This window comes from Amphiura filiformis, chromosome 12 (genome assembly GCF_039555335.1).
Source record: "Amphiura filiformis chromosome 12, Afil_fr2py, whole genome shotgun sequence".
In the NCBI taxonomy this organism is placed as follows: domain Eukaryota; kingdom Metazoa; phylum Echinodermata; class Ophiuroidea; order Amphilepidida; family Amphiuridae; genus Amphiura; species Amphiura filiformis.
In genome coordinates, this window is record NC_092639.1 from 2,651,129 (window position 1) to 2,674,092 (window position 22,964).

The 22,964-nt window shown below is 37.8% G+C and overlaps 1 protein-coding gene across 1 annotated transcript; it reads left to right on the plus strand.

Moving 5' to 3' along the window:
* The first annotated feature begins 3,001 nt into the window (after positions 1-3,001).
* On the plus strand, positions 3,002-22,770 carry LOC140165662 (uncharacterized). The gene is made up of 6 exons (XM_072188959.1): positions 3,002-3,090; positions 8,963-9,287; positions 16,108-16,507; positions 18,622-18,762; positions 20,501-20,708; positions 21,693-22,770. Exons 2-6 carry the CDS (start codon positions 8,983-8,985, stop codon positions 21,929-21,931), a joined length of 1,293 nt encoding a protein of 430 aa, XP_072045060.1. The 5' UTR covers positions 3,002-3,090; positions 8,963-8,982; the 3' UTR covers positions 21,932-22,770.
* The last annotated feature ends 194 nt before the right edge of the window (positions 22,771-22,964 follow it).

A 22,964-nucleotide genomic window follows, 5' to 3' on the forward strand; every position in this document is an offset into this window, starting at 1 on the left:
AATTTGATTAATGATTAGTCAACAATTAGTCATTCATGTGGTAATTTAATCAGTAATTCACGTAAATGACTAATTAAATCACGAAGTCTTAAATCAATGATTGGTCATGCAATTTGATATTTTGTACAACTTATATTGTAAAATGATGCATGATGCAAATTGATGTGAAATGTTATTAATATTCTTTTGGCATTACAAATACACAATTTTAGCAGCGAATTAAAAAAAAAATTATCTTGCATGACTAATTATAAATTAGTCCAATTAGAGTATTAGACCACTTTTTTGACAAATTAATGGTGGTCACTGTCTGGCGTTATAATCGGAGGGCGCTATTACAGAATTTTGAATGGTGTAGAGATGGGCAATATGCAATACAGCGCTAACTTTACCCAATTCCCTGCTCGCCCCCTTGCCTAGGCTTCTTGTCAAATTTGAATAGATTTATCATTTATTAGATTCTATTCATTTGCGAGGAGTTAGAAGTTAATTTTTAGAGTGTAGTTTTATAATAATAAGGATTGTTTCTACTAGAATTGAGTGGCTTTAAATATATTTTGGTATGTAAAGAAACCTTTAATCGTTAGCTTTAATAAACCAAAACAATTATTTCAATCGACTCACAACTTTGGAAGATACCGTATGCCCTTTTGAATAAAAGTACCCGTTTTTGGTTTTTCACTCTGTCCGCGGATAGCAAACAGAGTGGTTGGCATGGCTCATGCTGTGGAGTGGCCTGTGACGATCACCAGACCTCACACCACTTGATTTTTTTCCTTTGTGGCAAAATCCAAGATATTCGCAAATTCGTATTACTGAATGCATTCGCAAGTATCCGGCGCACAAGGATGGTACGCAACGCAATTGATGCAATGAGGACCAGGGCTGAAACCTGTATTCGCCAAAAGGCCAGGTAGAGGGCAGAGCAGCACAGTAAACTCACTTCAGAATAACTAAAGACAAACCAAACAGCCTTTCAGGGCTACCTTTTATGTTGTAAATAAAAAAAAAGAAAGCAAGAAACAACAAAGTAAGAAAGGAAGAAACATAATAAAACAAAAAGGCATAAATAACCAAGAAAAAAATAAGTAATTGCAAGTAAAGCAAAAGAAGTCCCATTCGGCATCCATTTTACCCACAAATTAATGACACTATTAACAAAATCCATTGCCCATAAACCCAACGGTAAAGCCCATTCCATAAATAAAGTTATTTTATAAAGTTATCATTGAGGAATGTTTGATATTCAATATATTCATGCATGGTATGTCTATGTGTACTCCTTTTCAATCTTTCTCCGTGGACAGAGTGAAAAATAGGTACATTTCTTTAAAAGAGCATATCTTCAAAAGTTGTGACATACTGCAGTTACTGTCCGTTTTCCTATACACAATACACAGTGTTCTCACCATTGACGCGTGACCTCTACAAATGATGTACGTTGGAAGAATGGGCACTTGCCTAGTTAACATCACTGTGTGAAAAATAACCAGCCAATATTTTAGCTATTCTCCAAACTTCTAGCAAATATATTTCTCTAACATGACCTAAAATTACAGCTAGGTTAGATGTTCAAAATAGTCGCACTTTTGTAAAAGATTACTGAAGGCAAGGCATAGCTATCCAAATCCCCGCGTGAATGGAATGGATGTTTGACCCGAAAGACTCGTATCGGACCGCACACTTCTGAAGGATGCCACAAAAAAAACGGTACAAGCTACATTTTAACTATTCTAAATAGGTTCTAGAAAATATAGTTTTGTATAACATGTCCTAAATTTTAGCTAATTTAGATGTTTGGAGAGGTCGCACTTTTGTGTTTTAGGAAGGATATGTAAACGACAGATAACACCAAAAATATGAAGAAATTATTTCCAAACCGTGTTAAGTCAACAATCATTATGTTGCTCATTTTGAAGAATGCTGGTTAACAAAAAGCAGGTCTTTGTCTCATTTCGTGAACAAAGGTACACATACCATTGTTTCCTTTCGTTTCCTTTATAATCAGTTACCCAACTGAAGCTATAATACCAGCCGTATTGCGATGTCGCACATTGAAAACAGACACTTGTGCACAACCAGAGAAGATCTGATTTAATCAGTTGAGCTGCTTCAATGAGTGTTATCTTGGTTTAATAGCTTTTAATGGGGTTTAAGTCCTGCAAAGGTCGAGATGAATTCTACTGTAGACATGACTGCATCATGAGCCGATTGATATAATTGTTTTGGTTTATTAAAGCTAACGACTCAAGGTTTTTTACATACCAAAATATATTTGATCAACTTTTCAGAAATAGGAGAAAAAGAGGGCGCAATGAGGGGCCTCTTTTTTTGGGACACCCTGTATCAGAAGGACATTCTTCGTAGAAGTTGAACTTCGACCACTTGGGTTGATTTCCATTGCTACTGATTTTGTTGCCAGGAAAAAATGACAAAATGTTTTATAGTTCAAAAGAAAAAAATCATCCTTGATACAGCAAATTTCATCTAGGGCCTATGAAAGAATTTAAGGGATGGGGTATGAGCGTTTGGACAATATTGGGGAGGGGGGAGCAAACGGGGGTCTTTTCTTTGGGAAAATAAAAATAAAACTCACCGTAAGGGGGTTATCATTTTCTTCGGAAGGGGGGTCCCAAATTTACAAAAAGTCGGCGTCAATAAAATTGCGACCCTCCCTATTTCGGCAACAAAAATTGTTATGGCCACTATACCACTAATACACCTTACCCCCTAATTGAATTGAAATCTTTTTGAATAAAATAGGCCTAAACACACTATAGTGCACGGTGAATCTGTGGTCATCTCAGTCAGTGACTCCATACATTTTGGTCATCAAAAAAATTTTCTTTCTAAAAATGTATGATCCCCCGTATATTTGGGACCCCCCTTCCGAAGAAATGATAGCCCCCTAATATGGGATAACTTCGGTCAATTTTCAGAGTTTTTTTTGCTTCCCAAAAACCAATCTATACTGTTATTCGAACAATGAATATTGGGTATTGCCCATCACTATAATGTCGCCTGCTTTTGAAATGAATAATTTGGAGGATAGGAGTATAATTTTACTGGATTATTTTACCGCGTTCAAAGGTTTACTTTTATTCAATTTATTTATAAATATTAGTAAAGAACACATGTGATTTGTTTAAGAAACTTTGACAAGCAATGTTATATTTTTACTGTGAAATACAGGTATTTTTATTATGTACGATTTGTTTACTGTCGAATTCAACAGACTTGACCATGTTATGTATCATGAATGATAACACAGTAAGTAGGAGAAAGAAACAAAGCGCGTACAACCAGTCAAAGTCCCCGTGTATTATGTAAGTTCTCGCATATTTATGAGGGCCGATTGTTTGATCGTGCCGTGTCTACCAATTACTCCACCGCTGCGTGCCTTTGCGTCTGTCCGCGATTAGAGTGTTGAACTTGCGTAGTACTTTCGTTTGCGATTACGGCGTTTTACGCGATAGACCGTGAAAATATGCAGTAATTGCGTAGCAGTCTCGCCTGTCCTTCCTCTTCTTCCAATATAGTACAGTCCGCACATATCGTATCTATTTGTACTTATTGCAAGGTGGGTGCAGGAAATTTACAGTGCTGAACTTGAAGTTGAACTACCATGACTACATCTCTAGCAATAGGCCATGCGTTTTAAGTTGGGCCGGTAATGCGTTACATGTTTTCGCGAGATGAAAATTGCATGTTTTTTCGTTTAGATATGCATATCTTTCACATATTATACCCAACATATATAAATGTATACATTTTCTTGCTGCAATACTTGGTATACTTGGTATACTTGGTAGATTAGTCCTTCATTCCTATCGGCAGGACTCTCAAATTCTTCTTAAAAGATGCCACAGTGGGTGCAGTCACTACTTGCTCTGGTAATCGGTTCCAATGCTTTACCACCCTATTTGAGTAGAAGTGGTTTGCAAGTTGTGTTCTGGAACGCCTTTGGAATAATTTCATGGAATGGCCTCTGAGACTTTTGTGGGGGAGGGAGAAGAACTTGTCAGCATCAGTCTTATAATACCCATGAAGGAATTTATAAGTGTCTATCAAATCTGTCTTGAGTCTTCTGTCCTCCAAAGATTCCATTTGGATTTCATTCTTGCAAAGGCGTAAACATTTGGACTGCACTTTCTCTATTGCTTCAATATCTTTCTTGTATTGAGGACTCCACGCGGTTGATGCATATTCCAATGCTGGACGCACTAAGGACTGGTACAAGATAGAGACTTTATTTTCGTCTAATCCAGTGAAACAGCGCCGAAACATCGCTATCTTCCGGTGGGCCTTTTTTATAATATCTTGAACATGCATAGTAGAGGTGAGGGTGTTGCTAACTGTGATCCCCAAATCTTTCTGGTTGCTCACTTCCTGCAGGTAAACACCATTTAGTGAGTACTGGTAATGAAGGGCTGCCTTGATGCGGAGAACTACACACTTATCGGCGTTGAAGTCTAATAACCACATCTTGGACCACACAGAAAGGGCGTTGAGGTCACGTTGCAAGTCGTCACAATCCGCTTTAGTGTCAATCAGGTTGTAAACTTTGGTGTCGTCGGCAAACATTTTAGCGACGGAGGCTGAAATCATGTCAGGGATGTCATTCACGAAGAGGAGAAACAACACCGGACCCAGTATCGATCCCTGAGGGACCCCGCTGGTAACTTTTTTCCAACTGGAGGCTCCGTTTCTCAAGATCACCCTTTGTCTTCTACCGGTGAGAAATCCTTTTATCCAAGACAGTAGATGCCCCCGGACACCAAGATGATTCAATTTGTACAGAAGGCGGGCATGTGGCACAGTGTCGAACGCTTTACGGAAGTCTAAGTAGACTGCGTCGACACCATTCTCATTATCATAGGCTGTGGTCCAGTCAAAAATACACTCCAGAAGCTGGGTGACACAAGAGCATCTCTTCTGAAAACCGTGTTGATGGCAAGAAATCAGATCATTGTCGAGAATAAACTCCATTAGCTGGTCATAGATGACACGCTCCAGCAACTTAACCACTTGACTTGTGAGTGAAACAGGACGGTAGTTATTTGGGCTAAGACGAGAACCTTTTTTGAAAAGCGGTGTGATGTTGGCGTCTTTCCAATCTTGAGGGATCAGCCCGGAAATCAGCGATGAATTAAAAATCATACACAGTGGAACATTCTTGAGTACATTTACATGGAAACCGTCTGGTCCACATGCTTTATTCAAATGTAGTTTGCTCAATTTCTCTCTAACGATTTCAGGTGTAACACGAATATCATATAAATTAGAGCTGTGTTTCCTCTCAGGAAGAGGAGTATTTAAAACTTGTCCTTCAGGCTCACATTTTAACACACTTGCAAAAAAGTCATTAAGAATTTCTGCTTTCTCTCCATCCTCAGTCACTTTTCTTCCCTCCTGCTCCAAAACCTCTACAGTAGCCGAAGACCTGGTAAAGTGCCTGGCGTAATTGTAAAACTTCTTGGGTTCGGTTTTAATCTGATTTACAAGCAATGATTCATAGTCTGGTTTGGCTTTCTTAATTGTATTGTCCATGTTGGCTTTTGCAGTATTAAAGTGTTCACGGTGCACATTCAAACCAGATTTGTTGGCCTTAACTTCAGCTACTCGCTTCTTTTTCTTTGCAAGTTTCACAGATTTGTATGTCGACCAAGGCGGTTTATGTCGCTGCCCACACTTTACTAACTTACTTGGAATGCAAATGAACTAAGGAATCCAAAAATGCACTTTAAAATGGCACAGGGTGTAACACTAAAGAGTTATGAAACTGAAAATACCAAATATTTTAGGAAAAAATGTAAAATTTGACAAAAAAAAAAAAAAAGTTAGCTTCACCCCACATATTTAAAAGTTCCATATTTGAATTCCTCTCAGTCAGAGCTTTAAATACATAATAACATCATAGGGTTCAATAAAATTAAAATGATTTTGCGCCAGCCTCTTTCAAGGCATATTTTCCCATTGACTTCAATGTGTAACCCGAACGGAAAATAAAATATGCAAAATTGCTTCTCAAAGCAAATTAAATTACCTGGAATATGATTGTATGGTGTTATAGTATGTAGTTTAAAGTGAATTGTAAAAATATGGAAAAATAAATGGACATCTAGCATCATATGACCCCTGGGGGTCAATTTTATTAAATTTGATCCTCCTCCTCCTGATCCTCCTCCACCCCGCACATTATGCTACAGTGGAAACTCATTATAACGAAGTTGTCAGGGACAGAGAAATTACTTCTTTATATCCAAATTTCGTTATATCATGGTTGTAAAAACAATAAATAACAAAAGAATTATGTATCTTGGTTCTGGAAAAACACTTCTTTATAACAGGGTTTTATACAGTATCAGATTTCGTTATAATGAGGTTTTACTGTAATTAGAAGCAAATTATTCAAATGTTAATAACTTCACACAATTTTTTTAATAAGGTTTACTGTATTGGTCTCATCAGTCATCACAAGCTTTAATTTGACACCAAATTTAACTACATAGACTGCATATTAACTGAGAAAATTAGAAAGATTAGCCCTAAAATGTCGCGCGTATGTAACATCTCCACCTATTTACTGGCCCAACTCAAAACGCATGGCCAATAGCTAAAATAATAGATTCTCGATCATGAGTGTTCAATTTGTACGCAATAGTAAATTGCGTTGAGCGCACAATGCTTGCCACTCACGCTTACTGTAACGTGATCGACAGTAAACAACATTCCGAACCAACCAATCACAGCCTTTGGGGCACAGTGTCGCTAGGCAGCTGACTCGAGGTCAAGGGCATGTCACGCTAGCGTGTTATTCCATGAAAAGTGCAACATACGCAGTAAGTAAACAAGCTCATGATCGAGAAATTATTATTACAGAGACAGGCATAAAAATTTCAAATTAATTCTATTAAGGGCAGAGTAATGGGAGAGAACATGGACCTTTTAGAGCTTCATTATTTCTGAATTGTATGTCCAAAGTATATAAAACTATACATTTTTGGAAAGGAAATGAGTCAAGGAATCCCATGGTGACGTCAGATTTGTTCAAAAATCTCAAGTTTTTGAAAAAATCACAAAAATTCACTTTTTACCCCAATTTTTTGTGACAACTTAGAAAAAATCCGTTCGAGTAAAAAAAAATCAGTTAGCTTTTCATGAAGAAGAGACATGAACTTAGGGAAGTTTTTTTTATTTTTTTGAAAACGTGATGTATTTTACCCCGTAATTTCCCTCATAAACTCAAAAACCCTGCCCGCTTTCACAATATTTTAGCTTCTTGGATATCATCGGAAACATTGATTATAGAAAAATTATTAACTTCTTGTACATCGTGGAACATTCAACTACGCTTGTTACTCCGCTACTATTCATGCTAATACACGAGCGTACAACGCTACTCTACGCGTCCATATTAGCGATGTTATCTGCGTACAACAGCTTTCGACGCACAGCCACGCAAAGAGTATGTTCCACGATGTACACAAATTAAATAATTTTTCTATAGTAATATTAGGTAGGTCACTGTATTTTAAAAGATTTCTTAGATGATTTTTATGATGAAAAAATTGATGTTTCAAGCTTCTTTTCAAAAATTGGTTTTAGCTTGTTAAAAAATGGGTAAAAAATTGTTTTTAGCTTGCTGGATATTGTTGCTTAATAGTTTAAAGCTTGACTCCTTAGATGAAAGTTTTAGTTTAAGCTTGTTACTAAACCTTGATGAAATAGTAATATTTGAGCCCTATTCGCCTATTGCATGGTTCCGCCATTTGCGAGGAGAGCCTCGAACTGGCAATAGACATGAAAGGAAGTATTACGTAACTTTACGCAATGTTAAATGACTGGTTCAATTGCCATTGCAGTTGTTTAAGCATGGCTGATACACTAATGGTAGTTCTGTAGTCGTGGAAGACGAAGTGGGCATATATACGTTGTACCATTTCCAGTTTCCTGATGTAAGTAGTGGAGTGCGAATCCCAGACAACACCGGCATATTCCATTACAGGGCGCAGAAGTGTCTTGTAGCAGAGAACTGTCGCATTTCATGGAACAATCGGCCCTCATTATCAGGTGATGCTGAGACTTTTAACTGGTTGTATGCGCTCTGTTTTCTTTCTCCTCTGTGCATGATAATCATTAGATGTTCGCTTTTCGTATCTATTGTTGAGAAAATTAACGTTGTGAAGATATCTTCCAAGGACAAGCGGCAGCTTATTTATGGAGTATTTACCTCAAGACTCAAGATAGGACATCCGGGCCCTACTCTGCCATATTTGGCTGAGTAACGGTACATGAACACGGCCCTTGGCTTTGTGCCTACATTTTGTATGTAAATTAGTCATAAATGACATTGTATTTGCTATAAAAGCTGTGAACCTGTGACTGTGTTTATACTCACTGTCATGGGTTAATCATCATCAGACTGAATCATTGTCGTTTTACAACTGCACAAGTTATATGTGTGTAATTTTAGTGAATGTTGACCGACAGATGTTGTCAAATATCACGAGCGAATCATGAGCATGCGCGTGCGATGCTCAGCGTGCAAATTATAGTATATTGAATGAGTAGTTCTCTGCATGCTCTGCGCGGATACGGGTTGACGAGCGTGTGCAGAATGAAAGAGAAGTTAATGTGAAATAATTTATCAATTTTAAAGTAAATCTTGATTTAATTGGCTCCAAAATGAGTCATTGAAGAGCTCCATATGACAAGGGGTTATAAAGATACGGTAAAAAAACTACAATTATTCACTTTATTGTTACAGATTAAATCTTACATTTTCTTAAATTCTAATTAATTCAAAATACCTGCCACCACCTGAGCCACCAACATGACCAAGGCCTTGAAGTTTTGACTTGCATTGTATATCAAGCACTTACGGTAGGCTATTTTACCGGTACTAAAAAAACCGGGAGATTCAACATGTTCAAACTGATTTATTATTTTATTTTGCCAGGACAGTAGAAGAGCAGTATCATGGATAAAGACCTATCAAAACAGTCTCAGTCTACTCCAAAAGGGAAGAGCAAATCTGACATGAAAAAGAAGAAACCAAAATCTAGTGAAGGAAAGGATGGTGGTAGCAATGATGAGTCATTTTCCTATTCACTAGATGAGACGGGAGACTCTACACGTTCACTCCTGTCTGTACTCTCCCATAGTAGCACTGGGGATGTGTCTAAAAGTGAAAGATCTGATAGTGCGTCAGAGTCTGAAGCCAATTCAAAGTCATCACACAACCAATCAGATTCGAGAAATAATTCAGACACTTCCAGAACAAGGTATGTTTGGATTTTTAGGGGGAAACATCAGTGGTTTACTGTATTTATAAAACAAATTTACAAGGAATCTTGACAATGTGCAAGGACTCGCATTCACGAATAATGAATTTAAATTCATTGAGGTATTTACTGCCAAAAATAGTTTAGAGAAGTGGGTTTTATTTTCAAATAAAAATTGTTTGCATTATCCTCTTTCACAGGTTTTTATAGATTATATTTGAATGCAACATCTGAATTGACTACTAGTATTGTGTCATGTCTCCAGTGGCAGCGCTACAGTATTTTTCTTTCCCCCCAGTTTGCCCCCCCCCACTTGAGGCAAAAAACCCCAAATCACGTAAATTTGCAATTTTGCGCTAAAATTTGCCAATTTTGACCCCCTGAAGTTCACTTTGCCCCCCAATGCCCCACGAAAAAAAAAATTCCTGGCGCCGCCATTGCATGTCTCAAGTTGAGATTAATGCCATGTTGGATTTAGCAGTGGCAGATTCGAATCAATGGATTTAGGCGGTTGCGTCACCAGCAATTCATATCTACCAACTGTGAAATCTAATTTGACGTTACTCTCAACTTGACAAGTATAATTAGGGGGGTCTCAAACTCTCAATACAACGGCTATACAGTGATGTGCTGTTGATATGGGTCTCATTTCCAGCCTGCTGGTATAATGATGGCCTTTTGTATGAAAATTGGTACATAATTATATAGAAGTCCACCCTGGCCAAACAAGGGGGGGGGAATTAGGGGGAAAAGTGAATTTCAGGGGGGCAAAATCAACAATGCCCAAAATTACCGTAAAAGTGGAATTTTTGTAATTTTTTTTTTTTTTCTGGGGGCAACAGGGGGGGGCAAGAGTTCTGCATTTGCCCTCATGCCCCCCTGGCACAGCCACTGGGTAAAATGCTGTAACACCTAGAAATCAGTGATCTTTTCTTTACAGTTTTAGTGAAATAAGTTTTGAGTCACACTGAAGAATCATCCAAGTTAACCTAGAGTATTTTATTGCATAACTACTACTACCAGTATAAATTGATGACCAAATATAGCCTTTGTGGCACATGAATCAACCTGTTAAGGTGTTACAGGATGCAAATTATAGTAACGCTAAAGTTTTAAACAGAGTGCAACTTTGCTTTAATTCGAATGACCTCACAGAATCAAAAACTGTGAATGAAAGAAACTGGGGAGACAAGCTAACAACATGACATAGTTAAGACATTCCCACTAGGTCAATTCATTAGGCCTGACAAAATTGAAGACCACTTATTCTAAAACCTGTTTGGTCTGCTACATTATGACACTATTGCACAATATAATTATAATATAGATACATTTTTGGCTCATTACCACATAACATGGGGGCAGTGAACTGAGTGAGTTTTTGAATGTTCAGTTTTGGCTTCCCAACCCATGGACCAACCAGAATTTATACTCCATCACCGAGAGACGAGCGATTGGTACTTGACCATTGAGTTGCGCGCTTTTCCCAACTCAATGAAAAGCTCACTACTTCATTGGCTAAAAACCAATCGCTATCGCTCAGCGATATAGTATAAATTCAGCTCAACTAAAACTAGTGTGGGGGAAACATTCAAAGTTTGGGTCAGTTTTACTGGGACAATTGCATGCAACATTATTTTAGCCCCAAATGAAGGTGAATTTTGCTGTGTGAGTGCACAAAACATGATGTTTATTGGACTAAATTTGGAAGATGCACAGGGTGATTCTGGTCAATTTCTTCCTGGTAAATTTCTTTCCAGTAAACACAGCATTTTTATTTTATTTCTTTGTAGGATTTTTAGAGTGAAATCTTCCCATAATTGTTTTTTTTTGGGGGGGGGGTGATGCGTCCCTAGTTATTTTTGACAAAATAATTGTGGCGGCCAAGAATTACCTGCAGATTAAGCATAAAATTACAAGAAAAAAATTATGCTGCCATATTACAGAAGAAAGATGTTGTAATCATATATCAAAAAAAAAAAAAAAAGGCGAGTGATTTATAGTGCGCTACGCTGACAGGCACAACACCTAGACGTTGATCCACAAGCCTCAGCACACTTTACAGGGTTTATGTTTTAATTATATCAGCGTTGGAAATACATATAGCTGGTATCGAGTAGCAAAATGCTACACAATTTGATCAATTTGCTACACAATTTTGGAGTTGAGTAGTATTTTTATGCCATAGACTTACACACTGAAGTATGTGAATGTACAAAGAGAAAAGTAATGAAAGCAATTTTTTCTATGCATATAAAAATGCTTAATTCCAACACTGGATGGGATTTATAATTTCTAAAAACAGGCAAAATTTTATTTTAAAAGTAGGGAAGATATTGACCACCCTGTATGATGTAGCAATATTGACTAGGTTAGGTTTGACTGGTTTGCAATTGATTGAAGGTTAAAGGATGTGCTCTTCCTGTTCTGATTGGTATCTGACTTGGTATAAAGTGTATGGTGTGAGCTCTACATCTAAGATAAAAGGGTTTATATGTTTCAATTATATAGGACGATTCATTGTGGAAATAAATGGTCCTTGGCATACAAGTACATAAATGCATCTAGACCTACGTAATTGACTTATTGAACAATTGACTACAGTAAGCCAAAGAATTAAGATACCAGTTGCGTTCACCCCTGTATATCCTAAATAAAGGCAAGTATGTCAAAATTAAAACATGCAGCCACTACCTGGACTCTTTAGCTCTGATTTAAGACCTTATTTGTTGAAATTGGTTGAGAATTAAAGAAACAGCGATCTAAAACCTAATGAAGAAACAAAATCCAAAGTTGCACTTTTGTGTTCTAATCAATGAAAGCACAACGCTAGTTTTAACATGCTAATCAATGGAAGCACGGCGCTAGTTCTCTTGTTCGTGAAGGCTTTGTGTATAACTCAATAGGGCATGCAATGTAGCAAACTGCAACTTTTAAATTGGCATCTTCCTCTGGGCATCTTCCTTGGGTTTTTGGATCGTCATGTTTTAATTTCTAGAACAATTTCAACAAATGAGGTCTTAAAATCGAGCTAAACGATGCAGCTATTGGCTGCTGGTTCTATTATGACATATCTGTCTTTGTTTAGGATATACAGAGGGTGAACATAACTGGTACATGAATTTTTTGGCTTGCTGTATATACATTGCATTTATAAACATAATTTAATACAAACAGGTTCATAATTGTACATTGGTCCTAACTTGAGGTAATTACAAATAAGTTAAGTTGACAAAGTGCTGCTATTTACATGTAGCAAGCTTTTATACATTAAAATTGATAGGAGATGCTATTTTACAATACACAGGTTGATACTGATAACTTGACAGAAAGAAAAATATTTACAGAACTTACAGGTACAAAACAAACAACATAAAAACTACAGATGTGTGTAATTTCAATGCATACACAGTGGCGGCACCAGGAATTTGTTTGGGGGCATGGGGGTGGGGGCAGGCAAAGTGATTTTTTTCTAGACCTTTACAAATACAGTTTTCAGTATATGATAGCCTAACTGCCTATTAAATGTTTGTAAGGTAATATTAATCATAGTAACTGAGCGATTACCAAATAGGGTGCAACCCTAATAGTCTCATTACATGACTGCCCTACCCCAACCGTAAACCTTAATCCTAAATTCCAAAAACATGGACTGGACTCAAGTCTAGCAAGTTGTACCCAGTTCGGTAATTGTACCACACAATTAGTCTGATTACAAGACTGCCCTTCCCAAATAACTCAATTTTCAAGAATACCTACTTTGACCCCATGGAACAGATCACATCACATACTGTCTTAAATTTTATAGTCCACTAGCATACTTGAGTTTAGGTGATTTTGTACAGTTTGACTGTGTCTGTGTAAGACAGCGCCAGCATCCCATCATGCACCAGTGTGATCCCAAATGGCGGTACAATGGCATCGGCCAGCGTTGTCACAAGTTTACCCGTATTAGTGCAGTATTGTTCTACTAAACAGGAGGCAGCACTAGACCGTCTCGTTGTAGTAGTACCGCTGACAACACACCGGGTTGTTAGGATACAGTCCGATTGTATATCGTAGCAAAACTTGATGCTCAACCCAATTGGGATGTCGATCTTGATGGTTTCTTGTCCAGATCTAAGATCAAACATATACACGCAGACTTTGTCTTGCACGTTTTTGCTTCCGCTCACCGCAATGTGCGTGCCACGGATGTTGGCAATTTGAGAGGCATCATGCTTAAGGGGATGGTTTTAAGAATCTTTCCATCCAGATCGTGGATTGATAAATACCACTCGCGCGATTTCTCCCCGTGTGTTATGCACGATCCTGCTATGATTCTGCCGTCAAATGTAGTGGCAATGCAGGTGGTGATGATTTCAGTCTTGGGGTCCGGTTTCTCTTCATGATGCGTTTTAATTGTCTTGATAAATTTGCCGTCTGGTGAATACATGTCTATGCCCGGACCACACCTCGTTATCAGGTACTTGTTATCTGCCGTTACTGCTACATCTATCTGTTTATAGATTTGTGACGAGACTACGCTGAATTGTACCTGCATTCCATACTTGCCGCTTTTATTCTCAATCACGATGACCTGCTGCGGACGATGTCCTTGAGCATTTGGGGCATTTTCACATACGACTAAGAGTCCATTTGGCATTGCGGCCAAGTTGCGAGCTTTGCCAAAGGCATCTACGTGAAGTTCCCGCGCCAGTTGTAGATGTCTTGGTCGTACGATTCTACCCAGACGCACCTCATATGGAATGAATTTAGCAACCTTGTAAGGTTGGGGTTTGGGTTTGGCAGCATTTGCTGCTTGTAGCTTCGTCATTTGATCGGTAAGGAAATCGGCTTGAGATAGAAATTCTCCGTCAGGCATTTCTTGCAGCTTGGAACAGACACTGTCTATGCCTTTAATCTCCTCTGCAGCATGCAAGACCTTATCCTGAAGAGAGGTCAGGTTTGGCTGGCCAGTGCTCTTAATTTGATCAATAAGTTCTGCTGCTTGCTTCGCGACAGCATCGGCAGACTTCTCAACCGCTTCTATTTCTAACTTCATAGTATCCCTCACCTTCTTCTTATGTTCTGTGTATTCCTTCAAGATCCTCTCCTTTTCAAGTTTGAACTGCCGTAAATCATTCTGTATGCGCTCTTTTTGTTGCTTGATCCCTTCAGGGTGTTTCACAGCCAAGTTTTGCATGGCTAGAATGGTTGGAAGACCGTCCACACCAGCCTCAGGTAGTTTAGATACCTGCTTACATTGTGGGCATGCCACCTGTGTATTGTCTTTCTTTGTCAAGTCTTTGAGACAAAGTCTGCAGCAAATATGGGAACAGTTTGGAAGGCTCTTTGGTTCATATGGGGGTACAAAGTACAAGAGGCAAACCGGGCAGGCTAGTTCATCACCAGCAGAAGCAGTGAAGTTGTGTGTATCCATCGTGAGATGATATTTGGCCACTTGAAGCATTAGTCCTTGGTTTGGGTTGCAAAGTTTAGTACTACCGGTATGTGGTCAATTCTAGAGATGTTAAGTTATAAAAAAGTTTTGAGTAATTTCACCAAATATATACTAGTTTCAAGAGTTTATTTGTGGTTGCTGTGGAACAGTTTCCATTTACAGCCGATGATATGTAGATGACGTCAGTAAACAAGAGGTGCAGTCATCAGTTTGGCACTCATAAGTTGAAGTTGTGACATGTACAAATATTCTGTTTGGAAATGGGTGTAACCTTGTTTTTAGTTCCAGTATTGCTATTATCAAACTTGTATTTATTCTATACGCATTTAAAAAAAAAAAATCTGTAACTCAATCAAAATTGTTATTTGTGTAATGTAAAAATACAAATAACTTAACAATAATGTTTCAAGAATCATGATGTAGTACATCATCCAACAAATTTAAACCCAATTTAGAGGACAATATAATAAATTATTTTCTTTATTTTTAATCACCAAATAGTTACAAACTTTACTCCTGGTCCTGGTGGAAGTGAAGTTCAGGGGAGCAGGAAACAGGAAGTTGTACGATGTATATAGGGTGTAACAAGTGGGATGTCACTGACCCACAGATGCCATTTTCAGGTTTTAGCATGAATTCAGGTTTTATGTGAGTCCAAATTCCCATGTTTTTATTTATTTCAGCCTGTTTTGGGCTTTTGTGCCTGCATTCATGTGCTTTTTCAGGTTTTTCTTACCAGTTTCAGGTTTTTTGAGTGAAACTAAGTGGCATCTCTGCTGACCATAATATTTAGTCCATGTTGTACTGTAAGTTCCTGCCTTGCAAAACAATCAATAATGCAGTAATAGGTGTATGTTTCAAACACTGCTTATGATATATCCATATCCCATGGTTTTCATACATGTACCTTCTCTTTTATGAGCCAGTCAGGGTTTAAAAGTGCAAAATAACACTGCAATCAAACTCAGTCCATATTTAGCTCACTGTTCTCACTGAAAATAGAAAACAGTAGATACAATTTTGTTTTTTAAACAAAATGCATTATATTGTTTGTTTGTTTGTTTGTTTGTTTGTGGGAAATACTTATAACCTTTAACATCTACTTACTGTATGATGATAGGGAGATCACTAACATCACCAATCATAACATTGTGGTACAATAAAAAAAATTAGCATATGAATCTGACTTTCAAATACGAACCTGTATCTTTGAGTACCCTCATGTATTTCACTCATAAATAACCATGAAATTAATGTGAAAGTATAAATGAGGGAATATATAGTATAAATTACCAGATATTCCTGTTGGTCTATATTGATTTTAAAATTTCTAATCTTTTAGGCCTATTTTTTAATTTGTTGTTATTTACATAACAGATCTTCCAGACAATCTACATCATCCACCTCAAGAAAATCTCCCAATTCAAGGAGATCATCCACAGGGAGCAGTCACTCAAAATCCTCCACCTCAAGACGATCCAATTCACACAGATCATTCACAGGCTCAAGTCATTCAAAATCATCAGCAGCAACTTACAGCAGAAGTAGTAGTCGTACAAGTACTCGAACTGAAACAAGAACGTCTACACACACACCAACACAGCCTGCTACAGCAAGCAGCCAAAGTAGTAAGCCACAGTCATTGTCGCCATGGGAACAGTGGCTGGTCAGAAAAGCAGAGGAGGAACGTAAGACAGTCAGTCGTGAAGTGAAGAAGGAAAGAGAAGCTAGAAGAAAGGAAGAGGAGAAGAAAAGAGAAAAAGAAGAAAAAGCAAAGGTAAATGGGCTATTCAAGTTGAAATCCTTACAACCCCTATGGAAGACATGACCTTAATCTCACATACAGGGGGGGGGGGGTGTTGATTTCAAATTTAATCACCCATTCTGGTAACCTCATTTGAAATTCACACTCCATGTGAGTGGCAAATATTCCATTTTCTAAAAGGGCAAATTCTGTTTAAAAACCAACAAGCAATTTTTGGAGCGTTACATCAAGAACGAAAGTTTGTAAATGAACAAAAGTAGTAGTTAAACACTGTTGGTAACCCACGCTTTAGAAAGCATGGTCACTGATAAAAAGGGTATATTCTTCTGTATATCTACAAGTCTCTTAACAACCTTGCTCCGAAGTACATCTCCAACAAACTGACTCCTTATATTCCTCAACGGACTCTCAGATCAAGTGACACCACGCGTCTCCTGGCTGATAGATCTATCAGTGTCGCCGGTGATCGTCATTTCCCTGTCGCTGGTGTTAAGCGCTGGAACTTATTACCAACAGAAATCAGACTTTCGCCATCGGTCACTCTTTTCAAACAGAGACTCAAAACTTATTTATTCTGAACTGTTTTATTCTGAACTGGTTTTCTTATGTATTTGTTTTTTACTGTAAGCTTAACGATGCTTTCTTTGCAATTGCGCCCTAAGAACCTTGTAGTAGTAGTAGTAGTAGTAGTAGGGTGGGTTTAGAAGTCAACAATTGCAATCTCAAAGCTTACTGTAATTTCCGATTGAATGACACTAAATGAAATACACAAAAAATATTGAAATCCCATTCTGCAGTGTTTGGTCATCTAAAACTTCAATTTGTAATTCTATTTGGATGCAAATCTGCACCTCCTGGACCACCATAACCACTTATCTATGATCAGTAACCACGCTTAGAAAGGGTGGGTTTCGGAGTTTTGGTATAAAGGGTATAAAATAAAAAGGTTGGGTTTCAAATAAAAAGGGTGGGTTTGTATCACCACTGCCAACTATGTTAAAAAATAAAATTTCATTGGATTTTAAGAGTATTATGGGCCTACTAAAGGCAAGTGAATTAACAAATTGGATAAAATATCAGTAGAAGAAGGGGTTTGTTAGGGCCTTTGTTCTGAATGTACATGAAAAATAGCCAATATATTGTGAAAATAGCAGCCCTATATTTCCTATTTTTGTGTGTTTTTGTAACTCGTCATATATTTTCCTACATTGTTACAATGTTCTACAATTCCTATATTAATTAATAACATGTGAAATCAATATTTTGATTTTGTCAAGCGAAAATTTCTAATTGATATGTCTTACAAACCTGATGAATCGATTCACTGAATTCCTATATTTTTTTCAAAATTTAGGAAATTAACATGTTTTTTCTGCATTTGCACAAGTGAATTTAATGTAAAGTTGTCATAACTTTTCAGCAGGTAGATTTTAACTGGCCTAATGTTTTACCCAATATAATTGAATACCTGAGTGGAAGAAGGGCCCAACTCCATCAAAACTGTTTTTGAGATATTAAGAAAAAACTTAATATTTGGAAAAGTTTTATAGACAGAATGTTTTCATTTTCAGGGGACCTTTAGTACATGAACATACAATATTACACACATTCGAAATTATATATAATGTTTACATGGCAACGGTACAGGTCTTAATACGAGCTGGAGTTGGGCCCTTCTTCCACTAACATACTGCAAGTGCCAGTTCCGTAAGCCGATATGTTAAAAATAGCTACAGAAATTTGATAATTATCCATTAATTGCACAAGTAGAAGCATGTAATATGTTAGCAAGAAAGTTTATTGCAGTGAAAAGTAGATTTCACGGATGAACAGAATTCCTCTTTAACCCAATATTTGTGGAAGAAGGGCCCAACTCCATGGAGTTAGGCCTTTCTTCCATGAAAACCATGATTAAGTGTACATGGAAGACTATTTTGAGAGTGGATTTTGGCTCATCTTTCACACACAAGGAAGAACAGTCTACTGGCAATAAAATGCTGGGTCTAACTCATTTTTGTAAAAAATTGGAGTTGGGCCCTTCTTCCACTCAGGTATTCAATTAGTATCTATACAGCCACATCCCTTGGTAACTTCACTGTGTCGTTCATGATTATTACCATTTACAGATGGTTGCAGTCCGGATTGATAATTGGATTGAGGAAAGAAACATGAAAGAGAAGGAAGCCAGAAGAACAGAAATTCACTTGAAGAAAGTCAAGGCAGAGTTAGAGGCCACAGAAAAGCAGAGAGTAGTGGAACAGGCTAAGGTGAGAATCATATTGGGCTATTTCACCCCTTATGGAAGATATGGCCTTAATCTCCCACACAGGGTGTGTAGATTTCAAATGGAGTCACCCATTCAGGGTGAAATTCACACTCCCTGTGTGGGAGATTAGGGTCATGACTTCTTGCTATTTTTCTTCCTTTTACTATGAAGGGCTAGCATTCTGTCGGTCGGCATGATGTCACTTGCGAACCTTGAACACGAAGGACACTTACCGTTGCACTCAATGGGGGAAATCATAAAACATGCCAAAAAATAAATAACTCTTGATGAAACAATTCCAAAAGTTTGATTTCTTATCAGGGAAATCAACTTTAAATAATTAACAAAGACAAGACAAATTGGTATTTTCTGTGCAAAGAAAATTGACTTGAACTGAAAGGCCCTGTACAAACCAATGGGGATTTTGCAAGGGTATCTCCTAAAACAGAAGTGAGAAGTGGGTAAGTGCAGTAGATGGAACAGCCCCGACCGAGATAATGCAGCTTCATACATTGCTAGTAATGAATTTGTATGCCATATTCAATATATCAACTTTGTCCAGCAAGTATGGGACAACTGTGTTTTCCCTATACACAGTAAGAACAGTGGCATAGCCAGAACTTTTTCAGAGTGGGGGAATGGCAACTTTCGAATGGGCCAGTATCCCGCAGGGGGAAAGGAGATGCAAATTCTCTCACAGGGGGGAATCTGCCCTCTCCCATCACTACACTACAGAATGGTATCAAAACCAGAAACTTAATGTGAATTTCAGAATGTGCCTGGTACCTCAAATTGAAATAAATATGGTTACCAGGTAACCCTTTGTAACATTTTATGTTATATACATTTGTATGTATTAGTATATTTTATACACAGTATAACTGTTGCACTTTCAAAGGCCATACTGTAGTATACAACTCTAGGGATTTATTACATTTTATTGTATCCTCTATTAGTGTGTGACTTTGCACTTTGCTTCAGCTATTGAATTTGTGACTAATTCATGTATGTACATTGTCCTTTTAACAATTTCTCCCACATAAATGTCTGTTTGTCATCACATGATTTTCAAAATCTGGTCTTTTATTTACCATAAAAGGCAATGAAGGCAGGCAATGCAGCATCTGGATTAACAATATCCCTTTTTGGAAACCATGACAAAATTTAGTTCCCACCCACTCCAAAAAATAGATGAGAATAGAAACTGATGTGAATTTTGCATGATGCATAGGAACGAATCAAGGGAACCAAACCAAAAGATTGACCAACCTATAAACGTTACTAGTTTTGTGTCATAGCTGACCCCTCCCTCCCCATCTATAACAAAACTGGATGTGGGTCAAAATATCATCATTGATCTAAGACCATATCAAACAAATTTGGCTGCATATGGTGTTTTGATGTTGATCAGGGATGTAAATTTACCCCCACCCCAAATATAAATAAAATAATTTTTTTTTAAATGTATTTTATTTTATTTTTTGTTTGCATTTCCGGAATTGGATGATGATAGTTTGTCACAAAAAGAGCCAATAAAAACTTTTTTTAGGAGGGGGTGATACCCTGCAGCTTATTCCCCAGACAAACCCCCCTAAATGTTCAATACCGCACGCAAGCCCTCGACCACCTGTTCAAGGACCAGATGGATTTTCAGGAAATGGATATGTTGCCCATTTATATCCCAAGTTGATGTAAGGAAAACACCTCATCAAAAATATTTTCTGCTTTCCCTTTTCCAGGAAAACAGAAAAGAATGGATAGAAAAGAAGAAGGAACAAGAGCACTTAAAAATGGAAAAGGAGAAAGAAGATCAACAGAAAAAAGCAGAGGAGGAGATGGAAAGAAAAAAGAAAGCTCAAGAAGCCTATGCTAAATGGAAAGAGGAGTCCAGGAAGAAACCTGTACCGGTGCCTAATGGCTATGCTTACAGTCAAGGAATGCTTAAAGGTGAATGATTAAAGAACAATATTAAGATGAGCATACATACATTGTATGTGACATGATCTGGTCCACAGGGGGCCAAAGGAGGGATTTTTGAAATTGAGTATTATTAGTTACCTAAACACCAGGCTAAACACCAAAGTTCTTGCATACTTGTTTCTAAAGTTCTGAAGCTTTGTGATGTGTATTTTGTTATGTATTTTATTGTTTTTTTACTCTATACTTTTGCCTTTACCTCAATTTCAAATGTGCCGCCTTTGGCCCCCATGGACCAGATCGTGTCACATATATGGTGTTGGTATCTGTCATAATAACCTAACCTCTTTTCTGTTCAGTTTGAAACATGTTGGACAAGTAAATTGGCAGTAAACATGGTTATCATTTCCTTAGTATCAAATTGTAAATTTGAGCCTGGTAAGAAACATTACACCAAAAGGCATGTATTAAATAACACAAGTTGAATGATCAGTTACTTGACAAAAATGTTGAAAATATCTGGGCACAACTGTAATATCAAGTTGAATAAAGCATAGTGAATACCAATTGAAATTCACACACCCCCTATGGAAGACATGACCTTCAATAATCTTCCACACAGGGAGTGTGAATTACAAATGAGGTTACCTGAGTGGGTGACTCCATTTGAAATCTGAACCCGGTGTGTGGGAGGTCATGTCTTCCTTAAGGGGTGTATGGATGTCAAATGGAATTGCCCATTGACCACAGGGTTACTGGACTGGTATTTTATTTTGTTAATAGGAACAAAAAACAAATCTATTTGAGCCTAGACTTTCGTTCAATTTATAAAATCTGTTTCAGTATCAACAGTGAAGTGATACCATTATGCTATAAATTGTCAATGCAGTTATTGCTAAAAAATGCTATGTAATGCATAAACCTATGTAGCTATGGTTGCATAGTTGACCTACTCCTATCTAACACCAATTTTCAACAGTTTCTTTATAATTTTGTTTTTACTATTACTATTAGGATACTATGATGCCACCACCAGCCCAGCACCAAGTTTCTTCAATCCAATTCCATGGACACCAATTCACATCCCAAAGTCAGCATCCATCGATGATAAAGCACAACCCTGTTGTACTAGTGCCAAGTCAAGGAAAGTGAAGAAGAAGTGCTCATCTAAGCAGCAGGTGGATTCTCCACCATTACTATTTAAATCAAGGACTTCACAAGAACACAAAGTTGCATGGGGTAGGCCTAGGTGACAGGTCCATTGGAATGCTATTCAGTGATCTGGATCTAATGATAAAGCACCTCCCTGTTGTACTAGTGCCAAGTCGAGGAAAGTGAAGAAGAAGTGCTCATCTAAGCAGCAGGTGGATTCACCACCATTACTATTTAAATCAAGGACTTCACAAGAACACAAAGTTGCATGGGGTAGGCCTAGGTGACAGGTCCATTGGAATGCTATTCGGATCTAATGATAAAGCACCTCCCTGTTGTACTAGTGCCAAGTCGAGGAAAGTGAAGAAGAAGTGCTCATCTAAGCAGCAGGTGGATTCACCACCATTACTATTTAAATCAAGGACTTCACAAGAACACAAAGTTGCATGGGGTAGGCCTAGGTGACAGGTCCATTGGAATGCTATTCGGATCTAATGATAAAGCACCTCCCTGTTGTACTAGTGCCAAGTCGAGGAAAGTGAAGAAGAAGTGCTCATCTAAGCAGCAGGTGGATTCACCACCATTACTATTTAAATCAAGGACTTCACAAGAACACAAAGTTGCATGGGGTTGGCCTAGGTGACAGGTCCACTGGAATACTTACGCTGGCGAAGTTACATAATAATCAGATTAACTACCATAGCAATAGGTCAAAACAATTTTTGATTATATCGCGCTGCACTACTACGTTCATGCGGTATCTCTGCATTGAACCATATCATGCTGATCACCTGTAAGATAAATATATTTGAAAAGACCGGTATTGTATACACAGGTGATGTGTGTAACCTGCTTGTAGTGCAGTGCCATTTATTCAAAATTGTTTGAACCTATTGCTACGGTAGTTAATCCGATTTATAACGTAACTGCCCCAGCGTATTCAGTATTCAACAACTCTTCCTATACCTTTGTACAGGAGCCAACCGTTGTTAAACCGTGATGAACCCACACTTTTACTGTAGCGTATACTGTGAACGCGAAGCGAGACTACGCGATCGCGAGAGCGCGTAAAATTCGTCATGCCTGGAACCTTTGTGCGTATGCAAGCTTACAAGTTGAATTCAGTATTTTTCA

Bases quoted from the DNA above. Each gene is read 5' to 3' on its own strand.
- LOC140165662 (XM_072188959.1), top strand. From the start codon at position 8,983: ATGGATAAAGACCTATCAAAACAGTCTCAGTCTACTCCAAAAGGGAAG. The intron at 16,508-18,621 runs GTAAATGGGCTA...TACCATTTACAG, and splicing joins AAAAAGAAGAAAAAGCAAAG to ATGGTTGCAGTCCGGATTGA. The intron at 18,763-20,500 runs GTGAGAATCATA...TCCCTTTTCCAG, and splicing joins GAGTAGTGGAACAGGCTAAG to GAAAACAGAAAAGAATGGAT.